The sequence below is a fragment of the Athene cunicularia genome, assembly GCF_003259725.1.
Source record: "Athene cunicularia isolate RWA chromosome 3 unlocalized genomic scaffold, athCun1 chr3_part1, whole genome shotgun sequence".
NCBI classification, from domain to species: domain Eukaryota; kingdom Metazoa; phylum Chordata; class Aves; order Strigiformes; family Strigidae; genus Athene; species Athene cunicularia.
Window position 1 is genome coordinate 24,142,481 of NW_020799097.1, and position 17,014 is coordinate 24,159,494.

At 35.2% G+C, this 17,014-nt stretch overlaps 1 protein-coding gene across 1 annotated transcript in view; it reads right to left on the bottom strand.

The window, feature by feature from the left end:
• The window catches only part of CSMD1 (CUB and Sushi multiple domains 1), a 1,016,265-nt gene that overhangs the window by 634,298 nt on the left and 364,953 nt on the right, over positions 1-17,014 (bottom strand). The window contains exon 5 of the mRNA XM_026844050.1: positions 7,725-7,932. Within this exon, the coding sequence (XP_026699851.1) occupies positions 7,725-7,932 (208 nt within the window). The remainder of the gene's footprint in view (positions 1-7,724; positions 7,933-17,014) is intronic.

The following is a 17,014-nucleotide window of genomic DNA, read 5'->3' on the forward strand; positions in this document are numbered from 1 at the left end:
TAGATACATTCTTGTCTTCTATCTCCACAACTCAAAGCCCTTATTTCCTCCATCATCCCCTTTCTTCCAGGGCGACACCAGCAACTCAGAGATCACATAGAAATCCAGATGTTACATTTCAGCTTATTTTTGAAACCACCACTTGTACTCTTTGTCCTTTTCTTCCCTATGGTCATTTTAGCCATTAGAATCTGAAGATGCTACATTGCAACTAGCAGAACTCATCTCCTTATACATATCAATAATATATACTATTTAATATGCACTTAAATAATAAACAAAAAAATCACATATATTCCTCTGTATTGAAACAATTAAAATAAAAAAAAAAAAGTCTTTAGGCTGCTGAAAAGAAATGGAGGACAATGTCCAGGATGTGGGAAACAAATGTAATGCTGTCTTGAAATAACAATTTCTTTGCAGCTTTGCTTTCTTGTCAGTAGTAGTCAGTTTGATCTTCTTCCTATAGAAATGTTAGTGAGGGGAGACTGTTCACTACCTCTCTCATCTACATTGTTTTTTTTTTTCTTTCTGTGGACTCCGAAGGGACTGAGCAGTGATATTTGTATTTTCCCAAGTCTGCTAACAATTTACTTACAACTGTGGATAATTCATTTTTTCAAGCAGACATCTGAATGCCTGCAGAAAATCCATTTTGGAACATCATGATTTTGATAAATATAGAAAAGTACAAGATACATCACTGATGAGATCATCTTATTAATCCCTATTATGGAAAACTGTAGGAGTGAAGAAGCTGTTTATCTGCATATGTTTGGGTATAGCAACTGCTATGCCAAAGAACTGGATATAGATACTGAATTAAAACATGCTATTTCCCACTCAGGGAATTTTAAAAGACTCCGAAAAGCAACACTTTAAGAACTAGAGTATACCAGTTGCCTGTATGACATGTTTAGTATACATAGCTGGTATCCTATGCAAAACACTGTGCCTATTTTCTTTCTGAATTCCCCACTGTGAGTGGGATAATCCTTTCTGAGACTATGTTTAACAACTCTGAGACCAGTGAGACATTCACTCCAAGATTACAGTACTCCACAGGCACTCAAGTTCAGCATGCTGTCTGCAAACTTTTTATACACCATTTTGACTATGACTATACCACATGGATTACTTATTTTTTTAAAAGGGGGTGGGGGTATGTTTTACAACTCCTAACCTGCTAGAAACCAAGGGAAAAAGGGCAAGATCAAGTATAATATGTCATTACTTTTTTGGGATGTTTTACCAGATTTTAAGATTAAACCATTGAACATGGCAGGAAATGCTGACAGATGATGCAGAAACAGGACATGTTTGGGGGAGGGGAAGGGAGCAGTAGGAGCATGGGTGTTGCCAACAGAGAATGGCTAGGAGAAACAACCATCAGCACCAAAGGCAGCAACTGACAGGACACAGAAACCAGGGAAAAGTTGTATTCCGCTGAGACTTTTAAAGAGATGTGGCATTTGCCATATTACTTATTTTAGGGATTCTTCTACTACTTACTCAGTTTGCAATACGTGAATGCCTACTCATAATGTGTGCTGTAGCAAGAGTCTGAACAAATGGGACATGAAGAAATCAGTTAGCAAAAGTATATTTAATGAACAGAACTTTAATTCTAATCAGATAAATTAAAATATCTAGTATTCTGTCATGATCATTGTATTTTTCAGTCTTACAAAGGTCTTCATACAGATACACATTCCACTTTACTCACTCACCTTAAAAGTATCTATCCTCCCAATGTATTTTGGGGCTTGGAACTGTATAATGTTCTGTGGTAAGTAAATTTTAAAAGTTTTTGTGTTGCTATCTATATTTGATAGATTGGGTTAAAGTGCTAAACAGCATTAATGCTGATTTTCAAATGTAATAGACTATGGGATTTTTAGACACTAACTGGAAACTGCAACATGAAAGTCAATAGAAAGAACCTATGGTAATTATGAAAAAAATGAGATGTAGTTCATGGCAGGTCAGAAGAACAAGTACAGAAGCTTATACTTATTGGACTCAGTTTTCTAACCAAAATAATTGAAAGGCAAATTCAGTTAAAAGCTAGAGATAGATAAGACCTTCTGAAAATGAGTAGACAGAACCCTTCACCAGCATCCCCAATACAAACATACATCTTTGCAGAGTTCCACTGGTGACAAGAGATGACTGTCAGAAGGTCTCTAAAGAGGCTAAAAACTAATTACAAATAAATTAATAAAAATCTAATAGAATTCTCAAAAGAAATAGTTGGAATCTAACTGCTGTCCTCTCATTGCATGGCCATGGCATATCCTTGCTCATCTGATGGAGAAGGAAAAAAAAAATAGAACATTATATTGCCAAGGGTATCTCATGAGTCCTTTACCAGTGTATAACAACTTTATACAAGGTGCATCCAAAAGCAATACATCTTTTCATAGTAAACCAATAGATGGTGCTCTTTAGCTGCATAATTATATAATTCTGAGCTAAATATTCATCTCATATTTGTGGATCTGCTGCCATAGGTGTCTACCAAAAAGGTGATTTAGACCACTCCATAATCCATGGAATACTTCATGTATTAATTTGTTATAGATCTCTCACAATGAGGGTGGTGAGATTAAGACAGACCTCTATAAACAGGACAGGAAACATACAGATCAAAACACTACTGTTTTGAATTATACCCAAGTGCTTGGACTGGTATATGAACCTAAGAAACACAAATTAGTGTTATAACCCAGCTGTTATAAGAGCTAATCATTAACACAGAAAAAAAGATGTGAGTTTCAGATGATTTCAGGTAATTGTGTCAAATTCTACGCTGAGATTATAGTAATTCATTATTGCTGCTCCCAAATCACTCTCACAACCAAATACATTTTTATGGCCTTTTTCTAGGATATTAAAGGTATTTTTAGATAGTATTAGGAAATCAGTTTGGACTAAAAGGGATGAAGTGTAGTTCATTCGCTCCTAATAGTAAATAGTAACAAAAAATTGAAGGACAATAATTTTAGATTTAAATTGAAGGACAGTCAAATTTTAGAACAAAATATGTTCAATATTAAGATTCCAAGTTAAAAAATAATGACTCCAGAATTATTCTTAGCACCATAATCATCTTTCATGCATACTGCAATACTCTAAGAGAAATTTTTTGCAAAATAAGTTTTCAAACTTGCAAAAATTATGGTAAGGGCATATTTACATGAAAAAGCCTGAGTCAGGTCTATCTATGCCCATGTGAATTGCCCAGCTTTACCTGACCTGCAAATAATAAAATAATCAGCCCAAATTAAAAAACAAACAAACAAACAAAACCCTACAAAAACCAAAACACCCACCTCAGTCTCAAGGAGGAGTCTTGGGAAAGACTCATTGAGAGACTTTCAAGAGGATGCTCTCCCTAGTGATCTGATTTTACTTCAAAAGCCTGTTAATTCAGCCTGGGCTTTTAAGATATTTCTTAACACTATCTCTAGATCCAACCTTGATTTAATTTTAAGTACCGTATAACCTAAGATGACGTCTAAAGGGACACGTTTGCAAGTATTTAAAAAGTTATATTTAAAGCCCAAAAGTTATGCAAAACCCTCTTGGTTTAGTTCTAACAATTAACAAAAGAGGAGCTCAAAATTTCCAGCCATTTCATGGACTCGGACATGGACTCCAGACATAGCAAAGTAGTAGTCTTTCTGTTATGCTTCCAGAAATACTGTTCTAGGCATTGCGAGCAAAAGCCTACCAACGAAATATAAACATGTTTTACACCTAAAACTCCTTTATGTAATAGCAAAGTAAGCAATTCATAAAGGTTGCTTTCATCTACAGTCTAACTAATACCTTTACTTCCTCTGCAGATTAAAAAGCCTGTTCTACCTGTTCCACATTCATTTTGCAAACACTGATGCTCATCTTTTTAAGTCTGTTGACACTTATATTGATTCAAAGTAGGATTAAAAATGTGGTCATCTATATGTGCACATCCATTCAAGATCCAGAGCTATTCAACTGCTCTTTAATTAGGAAAAAAAACCCAAGCAAACCAAAAAAAATACCAAACCCAACTTGAATAGCTTTGGACACTCTAATTGTACCATGGATATAAAATACATAGTGATGCACTGTCACCTGAATCTTTTATAAACTAGCTCCATTAGGATGAACTGTATGATTTTCAAATAATCATTTAGGAATTAGAAAAGGTAAACAAATCTGTTCTTCATTTTCAATGCATTGAAAAACAAACCAACATTCAGCTACATAACACGGAAATTAAGTGAACATCTTGAAGGTTTAGAAACATGAGAGGCATGTAAGTAATACTGTATAAATAATATTGTAAATAATATATTTATTAGTATAGAATACAGTCAATATAAATACTATAACAGTATCTCCTATATACATATTTTATAGGAATATAAAATGATTTTTCCTTAGCATTTACATTCTACTTGTTCTAGTATTTCCATTGCTTTACTTAAAAGAAGTCCATCCGGTTTTTACTGTAATCATGCTGGAACTGCTTCTAACCTTTCTGATATGTTTGGAGAAGCTAATCCAGACCTACTGCACTACAGACTAAAATCACTAAAGAATCATGTCTGAAATTGTTTTCTTTATTCTCACTCTCTTTCTAGCTTTTGCAGTGCTCATGTATCTCTCTCTCTACGTTTTTCACTAGGATAATATTTTGCTTATTTTACAGCAAATATTCCTTTAAGGGAAAAAAACAACCTTAATTACCAGACTGTGCTAATGGAATATATTTCTTCTAACACAGAATTACCGTATATAGCTATTGACATGATGCCAGATACAATAAAAAAGAGCAATAAAAAAAAAGTCACATTTTAAGATGATACACCTCTAGACCATTAGTTTTAAGTATGGAACAACTTCACATTTAAACACACAGCTGATTTTAGCAGATTACAGCATGCACTACATTTAGCATGGCTCTAATGTCACTATGGTAACTGCTCTGACTTAAATATAGCTTCCTTTCAAATTATCCAACAATCCTTTAAACACTTCTTATAAAACTTCCCACACCTCCCTGAAATTTTTATCAGTGATCCTGTGCTGATCCTGTACTGGTATCAGTGATACCAGTATTGTTTAATATCTTCATCACTGACATGGATAGTGGGATCGAGTGCACCCTTAGCAAGTTTGCAGATGACACCAAGCTGTGTGGTGCAGTTTACACATGAGGGACAGGATGGCATCCAGAGGGACCTGGATAAAGCTGAGAAGTGGGCCCATGTGAACCTTATGAGGTTCAACAAGGTTAACTGAAAGGTCCTGCACATGGGTTGGGGCAATATCCAATATACAGGCTGGGGGATGAAGGGATTGAGACCAGCCCTGTAGAGAAGAACTTGGGGATACTAGTGGATGAAAAGCTGGAGATGAGTCAACAATGTGTGCACTCGCAGCCCAGAAGTCAGCTGTATCCTGGGCTGCATCAGGAGAAGCGTGACCAGCAGGTCAAGGGAGGTGATTCTCCCCCTCTACTCTGCTCTGGTGAGACCCCATGTGAAGTCCTGTGTTCAGCTCTGGGCGACCTTGGCACAGGAAAAGCACACGGACCTGCTGGAGTGAGTCCAGAGGAAGGCCATAGAAATTATAAGAGAGATGGAATGCCTCTCCTGTGAGGAAAGGGTGATAGAGTTGGGATTGTTCAGCCTGGAGAAGAGAAGGCTGAGGGGAGACTTTATTGCAGCCTTTCAGTACTTAAATGCGGCTTATAAGAAAGATGGTGACAAATCTTTTAATAGGGCCTGTTGTGATAGGACAACGGTTAAAGGCTTCAAACTAAAAGAGGCAGAGTTAGACAAGATGTAAGGAAGAAATTTTTTATGATGAGGGTGGTGAAACACTGGAACAGGCTGTCCCGAATAGTGGTAGATGCCACATCCCTGAGAATTTTCAAGGTCAGCTTGGACAGGGCTCGAAAGAATATGATCTAGTTGAACATGTCCTTGCTCATTGCAGGGTGGGGTTGGACTATCTCATCTTTAAAAGTTCCTTCCAACACAAACTATTCTATGATCCTAGGAACATAAAATAAATCCTTAGCTTTTAGTGATCAGAGTTTACCATTATTAAAAAAAAAAAACAAAACAAACCACACACACACACACAAAAAAAAAAACCCACCACATAAACCAAAAGAACAACTCTAACCCCAAAAACCAAGTATCAGGGAAAATGAAAAAAAATGTTCAAGCTGAATTCTAAGATAAATAAGAGTCTTATGATATCTCTGATTTCCAACAGAATCCTGATCAATACACCATATGAGATCAATGCATAATGTTTCCATTGCTTACCACTCATATTCTTATACATCACCTATTATCAGAAATCTTCCTGGGAACAGGTATGTATATGTGACTGTCTTTAAATGTAAAGTCATTCCTGTATTTCCATGTTCAAGTTCAGTAACATTAATCTCTTGCAACAAAGTTGCAAGTATGTTGTTACATGTCTACTAGGGCCTCACACAAAATTAAATGTACAGATTTGTATGTTCTGCAGCAAGACTCCATTAGCTGCTCTTCAAGATTTCAGCTTCTGGTCCTTAGAACCTCCAGTAAGAAAATATTGGCATTGATGACTGTTCTGTATATCTGTGCATCAGAGAGAGGCAAATGGTGTACTCATATATAGTACTTCAGACAGTCAGACACGAGAACTTAATTTGATAAAAAGCTGCTTCACTGACTGCCATTACACAACTTCTTGCCATGTGGAAATGTTAGAGAGCAATCTTGTGATATAGATCCAGAAGTATCTTCAAAACAAAGTTTTTACTACTTACCAAACACAGTTTCCATGCATATTTATTTGATACAGTTTTTCAACAGATCAGATGTTACCTATTTAGAATTTCACAATTTTTAATATATTGCACTTTCTATCCTGTTATGACATTAAAATAATAGCGAGATAGCTTCAGATCTCCAGAACAGCATACTGAAGATAATAACCATCAGTCATCTGTGAGCAGATCTATAATTTTTTCTAGGCTACATTTTATAGCAAATGTCAAGCACAAGACGTTCTCAGAGATGAAAAAAATTAAAAACCTGCATATGTAGCATGCAGAGAAATCATAATGCAAACTGTTCTGCAGTTTAATCCGCTCCCACAGATAGGACTATCAGCTTTTACTTAGTACAGAGAATGTAGATTTAGTATTATAATTACTAAGCCCTAATATTGCTAAGCAGTTTTAACATCAGCCAACATAAGATAGTAATACTTGCATACATTAATATATGTAGTAAGACAGAATTATAGCCTGTTTAGAATAAGATGGCATCTATTTGCTCTCTCTCTATTCCTCTTTTACTGTAAGGCTGAATTTTTCTCACTACTTTCATTGTTAGAGTACAATATCATGATAAGACATTCAAGTCACAACACCAGAAAATGTTCTCATACCAAGTTCAAATATGTTCCATCAATAAAAGCTCTCTGGTAAGATACTCAAAGATGGAGGAAAATAAGAAGAAGGATTAAGATTTGGAAAGAAGCAGAAGAAAACTACTGGGTTTTATCAGTTCTGAAGGGTAAAAGGGACCAAAAGAAAATGCATAACAAAACAGTCATTACTAACAGGCAAAAAAATATCTTAAATATCCTATAATATCTTTTCAAAATACTCACCAAAAAAAAGCAAAACAGAATCTGAGACCTACACAAGGTCTCTGACTTACCATATTGATGGTGCTTCTGTTCCACTGATCTCTAAGAAGTCATATCCTTCCTCTAACTGGAAGTCAGTAAAGACCAAAGCAATGGTATCTCCTGGTTCAGCCAATATGGTCCAGGTGCAATCGGCATTATTTTCATACTCAGAAGGGAAGTGAGGACTTGAAATTGTTCCACTTGTCCCACGTAGTGTCCCTCCACAAGCTCCTTCAGCTGATAAACAGAATATCAATTACTAGTACAGCTGCACTTTAGAAGCATCATCCTTGCTTCTGCCATAGCAAACCCAGTTCTTCCCTTCTGTATGTAGAATACCCAAAAATATATGCACACAGAGAAACAAAACACTATCTATTTGAACAGACTATAACAATTTCTGGCCTTTAAACTGCAGAGATTTTTGGTTGGGGTTTTTTGACTTTTTTTTCCTTGTTGGTAGCACCTTAGTGCCAGGCCAAATGAGGATAATGTTAGCAGCGATACCTAGTATAAGATGATTTGGAGAACCTGTACTTTGGCTCTGTAAAAGTGTCCACTGAAGAAGCCTCAGAAGGAACTGGGCAGAGAATCACAGAAATACAGTTAGTCTCTCTGTGATATAAAATCTAAAATATTGAACATTTATTTTCTAAAGATCCCTCCCATTTCTTATAACTATAAAAAACTGCAGAAAAAAAATATTCTTATAGATTTAAATGCTGTGCTAAATTAGGAAGCATTCATAAAATCATACTAGCCATTCTCAAGCTTTTTTTTTTTTTGAATCATCATGCTTACAGATGCCAAAAAAATTCAGAATGTTTTGTTGCCAGATGGGCCTTCCAAGGTTCACATATCATCAGATAATAACATGTATTTTTAATGGTTATTAACTAAATTTCAAAAAATACACAGCATAGGAACTCCCTGCTATGCCTGTTAATATGTCGCCAAAGGATTCTTATACTGTTCCTTGCCCCACTAGGTTTCACTGCTGATTTTTATTAGCATTGGGTATTAGAACATATAATTAAAAAAACCCAATAAAGCATGTCATCCATACTACTCATTAGTGTAAAAAATTAAAAATTCATCAAGTGGCTTTTGGTGTGTTATAACATGGCTATGAAAGCTACAGCAATAGTAATTAAAACTATTTCTGCATAGGTGAATGATTAGAAGTATTTCTCTGTTTCATCATCTTACTGCTATTATTAGGTATTATTTATGTACTATAAGGGCACATGGAGATTTAAAGACAAATAGCTTGGCAAGGTGCATGACACAAGGAATTTACAGGCTTATTAGGATAATAACTGAATAACCAATTAAGACAACAGAGAGGGGTAGGAGCAGAACTGCTCTTCTCAATCACAGTTGAAAGTCTGTCAGTGAAAGTAAGTTTTAAAGGAAGATTTGAAGGAGAAAGGATTCATCTGAATCAAAGGAAGAGGAATACTGTGGTTGGACATTAAAAAAAGGAGACTATTACAAGAGGATAAATAGCTAATAAGGGAGTGAAATAAAAGGAAGTATTGGGAGGAGAAAGGCAGAAACAGAATAATTTCTTTAAGTATGGACCATTAATTTGACTAAAAAGAGGAGAGAAGGCTGCTGAAGAAATTTATATGCAAAGCAAATTCTGACATAAAGGAATGTAACATAACTTTAGCTACCAAAGCCTTATTGAGTTTCATGATTTCCTGGCACAGAGATTTCTCAGAGGATGACAGGTGTTTTCAATAAATTTCATATCTTACTTTCTGGACCCTGATATTTATGTGTTCTTTTTTAAATGAAGAAGATCTATGGGTGGAATAGTTCTACACTCCTGAAAGATCTCTTTTTGTTGGTGAAATCAGGACATTTCTGTGATTCCTCTCTCAATTCCTGGATTTTTATACAGTGCATATTGAAAGGGCCATTGTGCTTCTGACGAATGAAAGAGGAAAGGAAGTGAAAATTAAAGAACTTATGGATAAAGTCAAGGATCAGAGTCAAAATTCTTTGTGCATAATATATGTAAAGATTACAATAATTTAAAAACTACTGTAAATCTATAATAAATCAGAAAGGAGACACAGGTTTGTTATCCAATAAGATCTAAAATGACCATTTTTTTCCTTTTTTTAAAAAAAGAAAAAAAACATATAGCTTTTAAGAACTTCAGATCATCATGTAACACAGTAAAGAAAAACACATTAACTTCATACATCCTGTGCCAATACTTCAGTACAGAAACTAACACTGAGTTATTGATTTCCACTGCGGTCATCAACAGTATCAGAGTTTGAATGAACCATCAAAAACCAAAATCTGATGATTTCCACCATCACTTTTTTTCAGACTTCCTACGTGTTCATATTTTGTCTTAACAGTATGGGTTGTTCTTTTTTTAGAAAAAAAAAAGAATCAAAATGTAAGAGCATGGAATCCAGGTAATAATGCATACAGGTTCTACTTGTGTTCCTGAAAGCCAGCAAGCAGGTTTTTCGCGTCTAGGGTAACCAGCAAGATGTGCAAAATTCTAAATCAGCCATAACTCTTTGGTACTAGCTGCTTGCTATTAAATTTTGTTATGACAACATTCTCAGTGACACCATCTCCCACTGTTTATACTGACATTAAGTAACACGCTAGTGGTAATTACAATTCTACTCAGTGTTTCTGCTGCAGAGTCCTTGAATAAGCTCTGAGCTCTTAAAGCTCTGAATTTTACAGATGACAAAGAAGGCTTATGTAGTTGATTATTTCTGGCAATCACATGCAGAAATCTAAATTTATACATTGTTCATTATCAATGAAAGCCAAAGAAACTCAGGCTACTACAGATATCTGCCAGAGGGATGCACAGCTTTTTAATATATTCATAATGCCATTTCAAAGAGGTTTTCAAGAAACCACGTTAGCTCAGAAACAGAAAGGGAACATTAGCCAGGTAAGACCACCAAAACTAACTCGGACCAGAGAGTATTTTCTCTCTGGCAGATGTGGATGTGTTAGGGAAAGACTGCTGCAAAAGCAGCTGCACAGAATGATCTTCCCTCTGACATACTTCCCATATTCCAGGAGCCTGTGGTTGGGGGACTTCTTTCATCATAGGTGGCAGCCAGGCTAAGATAACCAGACTGTTGAATGCTAAAATGTAATAAATTGCCTAAGAGCGAGCACAGGCAGGCAGGATGTGGTCACACTGCTCAGAGGGTAGGAGACATAAACTGTTCAAGCACATGCTGTGTTTCACCAGCTGGCCCCAGAGCTAGCTGACCTCCCTGGACTGATCATCTTTCTTGGCCTTGGCCTTCTGTATGTTCTACCTTTGTTAGAGCTAGAACAGTGCTTGGGAATCTCAGTTCATCACTGTGCTTATAGTAATTTGCTAGCAGATAGTGCCTCAGGCTTCATAAATTCAAACTCTAACTGATTAACAAATTGCATTTTTAAATGTGCAAATAATTAATTCCAAACACTCATGGTTATTTTCAAGTTGTAAGCAACCGCACAAAGTGCTGTTTGTATCAGTATAAATGACTACTTGAAGTATAAAGCTACAAACATTTGGATCTCAGTAGTCAGGAATTGAGTGCTCTGAATTTAGAGAATATTCATCTTATAGAAAGCACACATACAAACATATGGCTGGCATCACTTGACTAAAAACATATATACTGTATAAATATGTAGCTTAGATAAAACAGATAAACATATTCATAAAGTTAATGTATGTAAAAATCAAAACAATCACTGAGGAACCATGGCAGTCAATGAAAACATCTCACATTTTTCTTCAAACTAGAAAGAGTCATTTCACCAACAATAACAATCTGACAATTTTGGTAAGCTGTGTTTTGCATAAATTAGATCTTGCTACAAGTCAGATGCAAGCCCTGCTAAGCAGATATCTAAGGATGGGGTAAAAAGAGAAACAGTATCTTAGAAACTTCGTTACTGAAACTGGTTTAGATAACTTTTGAACATTCACTCATTTCTACTGGACTTTCCTTCCCACACAAACATCTTCCAGAGTGAAATGTTCTGTATTCTACACCCTTTTTTATACAAAGACTAATAAAAAGTTTATGCATATGAAAAACATTTATTGCACAATAACCAAAACCCACCCCACATTTAAAACCCATCTAACATTTCAAAATTAATTTAGGATCTGAATTTAAATGATCAGCACTGGCTATTCATCTTTCGTTTATCCTGAAAGGTCCTGATTTGAAAGATCATTTTGCTACATTACTATTGTAACAAAATTGATAGAAATATAGCTGTGACTTAAAGTACAAAATTCATAGTAATACAGTTTCTTCTTGTTATGCCATTTCCCTACCTCTTTATCACTAGCAACAGAATAGTTGCAATTCAAAACTTGAATGATATTTAATAAATCATCATCAAATGAGTCATTTTGAGTCACATTTTATAAGTCTTATCTGTTAAAGAAAAATGCAACTTTAGAGGGTTCTAAATGAACCACGGGCATACATTATTTAGCATCCCTTATTAAAGATATCACTGAAACAGTTATTTATGGAGGCTGGAGAGCAGCCCTGCAGAAAGAGATCTGGGAGCTTAGGCTGATGGCAAGTTGAATATGAGTCAACAGTGTGGCCTGGGAGCCAAAAGGGCCAACTGTGTCCTGGGGTACATCAAGCACAGGATAGCCAGCTGGTTGAAGGGGGTGATTGTCCCACTCTACACTGCACTGGTGTGGCCCCACCTCGAGTAGAGTGTTCTGTTTTGGGTGCCTCAATATAAAAGAAGGACATCAAACTAGTAGAGTGTGTCCAGCGGAGGGTGACCACCAACATGGTGAATGGTCTCAAAGGCAAGACTCAGAGAGAGCAGCTGAGGATATTTGGTTTGTTCAGTTTTGAGAAGAGATGGGTGAGGGGTGACCTCACCGCAGTCTACAACTTCCTCAAGGAGGGCAGTGGAAGGGGAGGTGCTCATCTCTGGTGACCCGCAACAGGACATGTGGAAATGGAATAAAGCTGCATCAGGGGAAGTTCAAATTGAACATTAGGAAAAGATTGTCCGCTGAGAGGGTGTTTGGTCACTGGAACAGTCTCCCCAGGGAAGTGGTGACAGCACCAAATTTGTCAGAATTCAAGAAGCATCTAGACGATGCTGTTAGTCAAATGGTTTATTTTTAATTAGTCCTGTGAGGATCAGGGAATAGGACTCGATGATCCTTATGGGTCGCTTCCAACTTGAGATATTTTATAATTCTATGACTTATTCAATTCTTTATTAAATAGCATTTTTTTTCTGTAGTTCACTTGTGAAAAAGTAGATAATTGGACCTCATTTAATAAAATTCTGCAGTACAGAATACACATCTATGAAATAATCATGAATGATTACTTTCACAGATCCATGATTTGGATATTTTGGAAGTGGTTAATATGAGGAGTTAGTCAAATGACTTTTTGAAAAAAGGACTTTAAAATTACCATTTTAAAATGTCTTACTGACAAAAACCTAAAAACAAGCCATAGTATACCAATGCCAAGTTTAAAAATACACTTTGGTATGTTAATGCCAACTGTCAAGCTGCTAAACTGCCAGATTCATAGACCAAAAAATTCATGAAGTGTAACAATGGTGTAGCATTACACATTCATCAGACAGCTCATTGATCTAATCTTGTTCCAACTGGCAACCAGCTCTTTAACCATCAAAATATTCACCTTCACTTGCTAATCTTAATATTTTAGGGGTTTATAGGCTTTATTTTGCATAGGTAAAAGCAAACACCTGTGATTCTTTTCTGTGTTTTAAAAAAATATAAACTTCTCAGAAGGTTGGAGATTTTTTTTTTTCCCTATCATTGCTTGAATCCAGATGTACTGCATCCCAAATAAGTGCTCTAATCAGTTTGCCTCCCTTTCTCAATTTCTTCCCTTGCTGTTGATCAACTTCACATAAATTAAACACTCATTAGATCATGCATCTAAGATGAATTTTCTTCCTCTCCTCAGGGTTTTCAAAGGACACTTCAAAATAATTTGGATTGCTCTCTAAGTAGAATGGGATTTATTTTGTTAAAATTTCAGAAATTATTGTGGTTTAGAAAAATAGTGTCTATTTTACATATATTAAAAAGTCAGATTTCTCACTTCAAGTTAATTGTATGTACAAAATAGAAACACAAAAATTGTTGCTATATGTTTAGGCACCTGTGTGCACCCATTACAGCTGTAGAACTACTTCGAACATTTTGGCTTTGACGTCTCAGTAAGCTCGACCTAAGCAGACCCCAGTGGGATTGTCCTGTAGTTATTGGACATGACAATACTGATCTCAGTGGGGTAGTCTTGTACTACCTGGGGCTTGAGATTGGTCCATTTTTTTCTTTGTAAACACTGTGCTTAATTTAGTAGCCTTTTACAATTCTTATTTACTCTATCATATCAGCTTGTTATATTACAAAGACCTACACCCTATCGATCCACTCTGGAGAGGAAATCTGATCTATTTGTCAGAAAAAGTTATAGATTTTCAATAAAACAGAAATAGTGATGGGCCAGTGATATGATAATCCTCATCTGAGAATATGTTTTTATTTTAATGATAATCCATTAAACTAAGTCTACAACAAATTAATAACAAAGCCCTAATTTTGAAGCAAAAAAATGAAAAGGGTGTATTTTTTGATCGCAAATTAATGACTGTTGCAGATTTCACATAGGTTTCATTAATAAATAGGAAAGTTAATCCAGTTATTCCCAGAAGTCTACATGCATTTATGAAATCTTTTCATCATGCCCTTGAGGTTTGTTTTTCATTTTTAGTAAATCATTGTATCTTCCTCTGATGTCAACTTTGCTTATTTTCCTAACAGTCAGACTCAAGTCCTCTTTTTCATTCTCTGACTTTACTATATCATTCTGGATACCTTCAGCATGTTTTCATTATACTGTTCATCTCATTTTTCACTTCCTTCTTGTCTTCCAGGCATCTTATTGCACAGATCCAGCTTGGATCTGGCACCTTTTCTTATTTTTACCAGATCCCTCCATACCTACTCATACTTGTTAGAGTAAAAATACATAAACAGAAATATATGTATGTGTAAATATATATATACTTATACACACATGTAAATATATAAGATGTCTATATTTGTAGCTGTGTCCATATCTCCATTGGGTGTGATCTTGTCCTGAAATACTGTGTAAGATATTATACAGAATATCCTATTTGCTTTTCCTGAAACACTTCTCTGATTTCTTGTCTGACCAGTAACAATTTCATCTCAATGTAAACATTGCACCGATTATTCTGAAAATGAGCAAAATTGCTCTGGCAGAATCTGCCATGTCTCTCCAGAAATTAGATTTGGGAAAAATTTCTCACTTTTTATCATGTAATTCAACATCTATAAGAAGAATTGTTGGGAAATTGTCTTTTTCTTTCCCTTATTTTTTTCTAATTTTTTTTATAAACATGGATAAATGATGGGATCATGAAATCTTCTTCTCCTCCTTATACTTATAAAATCATATTTGTCTGAACCTCAGAGGATGAGAAGAAATTACATCAAAGGATTACTTACTACATCAGAAAGTATGGATAACACCAGAAATGTCAATTTCTCTTTGCTACATGTTTTTAGAATATCAGCTCTGAATCTCTGTATTTAGTTTATCTTAATCTATAGTGAATCATAAACTCTAATTTCTCTCTCCCTTTATCTATTTTAAGAATACCTTCTTGATTATATATTTTTACCAAAGTATTTCTCCAAAACATATTTCTTAATTCTGTAACCTTCTTATTAATTGATCCTTTTGGATCTTTGTGATGTATGATATCCCTCACTAGTTTGTCTTTGTTATTTATTCTTTATTTTCCCTCCAACAAATGGGTGTCTTTTTAATGATAACATATCACCTGTTCTTCTCCTCACAGCTATTTTCATTGTGAGAAAAAGCTTACTATTGTAATATCACTAATCCAATTTGTATTCCTAATGTTAGCGTCATAAAAATCTAGACACATTCAACTATAATCAACTAGGGATTCTCACAATTACAGGGAATTGAGAACCTATTTATACAAAGTTCGTTTAGAAGTAGTCACATATCATAAATCAGCTATTAGTGGAATTACTGCAGAGAATGAAATTAACATTCAAAATGTTTCGGACTTGTACTGCACAGTATTTCAACCTCAAGATAAAGAAGGCAAATGTTTTGGATGACACTATTATGGTAGCCAAGAACAAGACAACAAATACCTTTTTAATCCTCAGGACAAAAACCAGAAATCTAGAATTTAGGTAGGCCATTGATTCTCCCTGATAATTTTTTGTAAGCCACCCGTACATTTTTTTTCAGAAACCCATGGTAAACTTCCTGGTTAGCTTCTAATAGCAGGAAAGTCCATGGCTGCCCTTACTTACCATATGGAAAAACTCAACTAAATTTTATTAATTACCTCATCTTTTCATAATTTGCCTTTGAAGTTTTCTCTTTCTGTGTTCTATTTTGTGTGGACTATTTTCTTTCTTTTTCAGTTTGGAAGTTGCCAGAGTTTCACACAATAAAAAATTAGTTTATTGAAAGAAAACAGGGGAAAAAAAAAGAAAAAAAAAAAAAGCTAAAGCAAATGTCTTGACAGACAAATTATCTAAACTTTCTAAAAATGTCATGTCTAAAAATGACCTGACTTTTGATTTCTGTTCAGAGTTCATTCTAAGTGATCAGCAAATCTGCAGTACAGTTCAGGTCCATCACCCTCTGCATGGCTATACTTTAAAAGGAGAACCTCTGTAACTGAGTAGCAGCCAGAAAAATAAAATCACAGAATACAAGAGTCAATGCTGTCTACATCTTCCTGAAGACCTAGTAATTCACTAGGAATTTTTTTAGCAGAAACAGCATTTGCACAGTTGGAGAATGTATAAATTACTAGACACGAGCTTCTTAATGATTCTGAAAATATTAAGCAACAAAATTGCAGAAAACAGTAATTTGCCAGCATCAGCAAAGCTAGCAGAACATACCACAGAGAACAAGGTTATAATGATTTTTTAGTATATAAACCATGTAGCTTTAACTCTGCTATATTATCTTGCATGGATGCCATGAAATTAGTTTATGGTGACAAGAATGAAGAATGCCATCTGGAAACAAAACTGTTACAAAAGGGAAAAGACCAAGGTTCTTAGAGAAACAATAGGGAAACATTCCTTGCTTGAAGACACAAATGAAGGAAAAGGGCTACTTCATGGCATATGTTCTAGCCTGATAAAATCAAATAAAATATGGAATGCGTAAAAACCCTCATGAAATCTGCA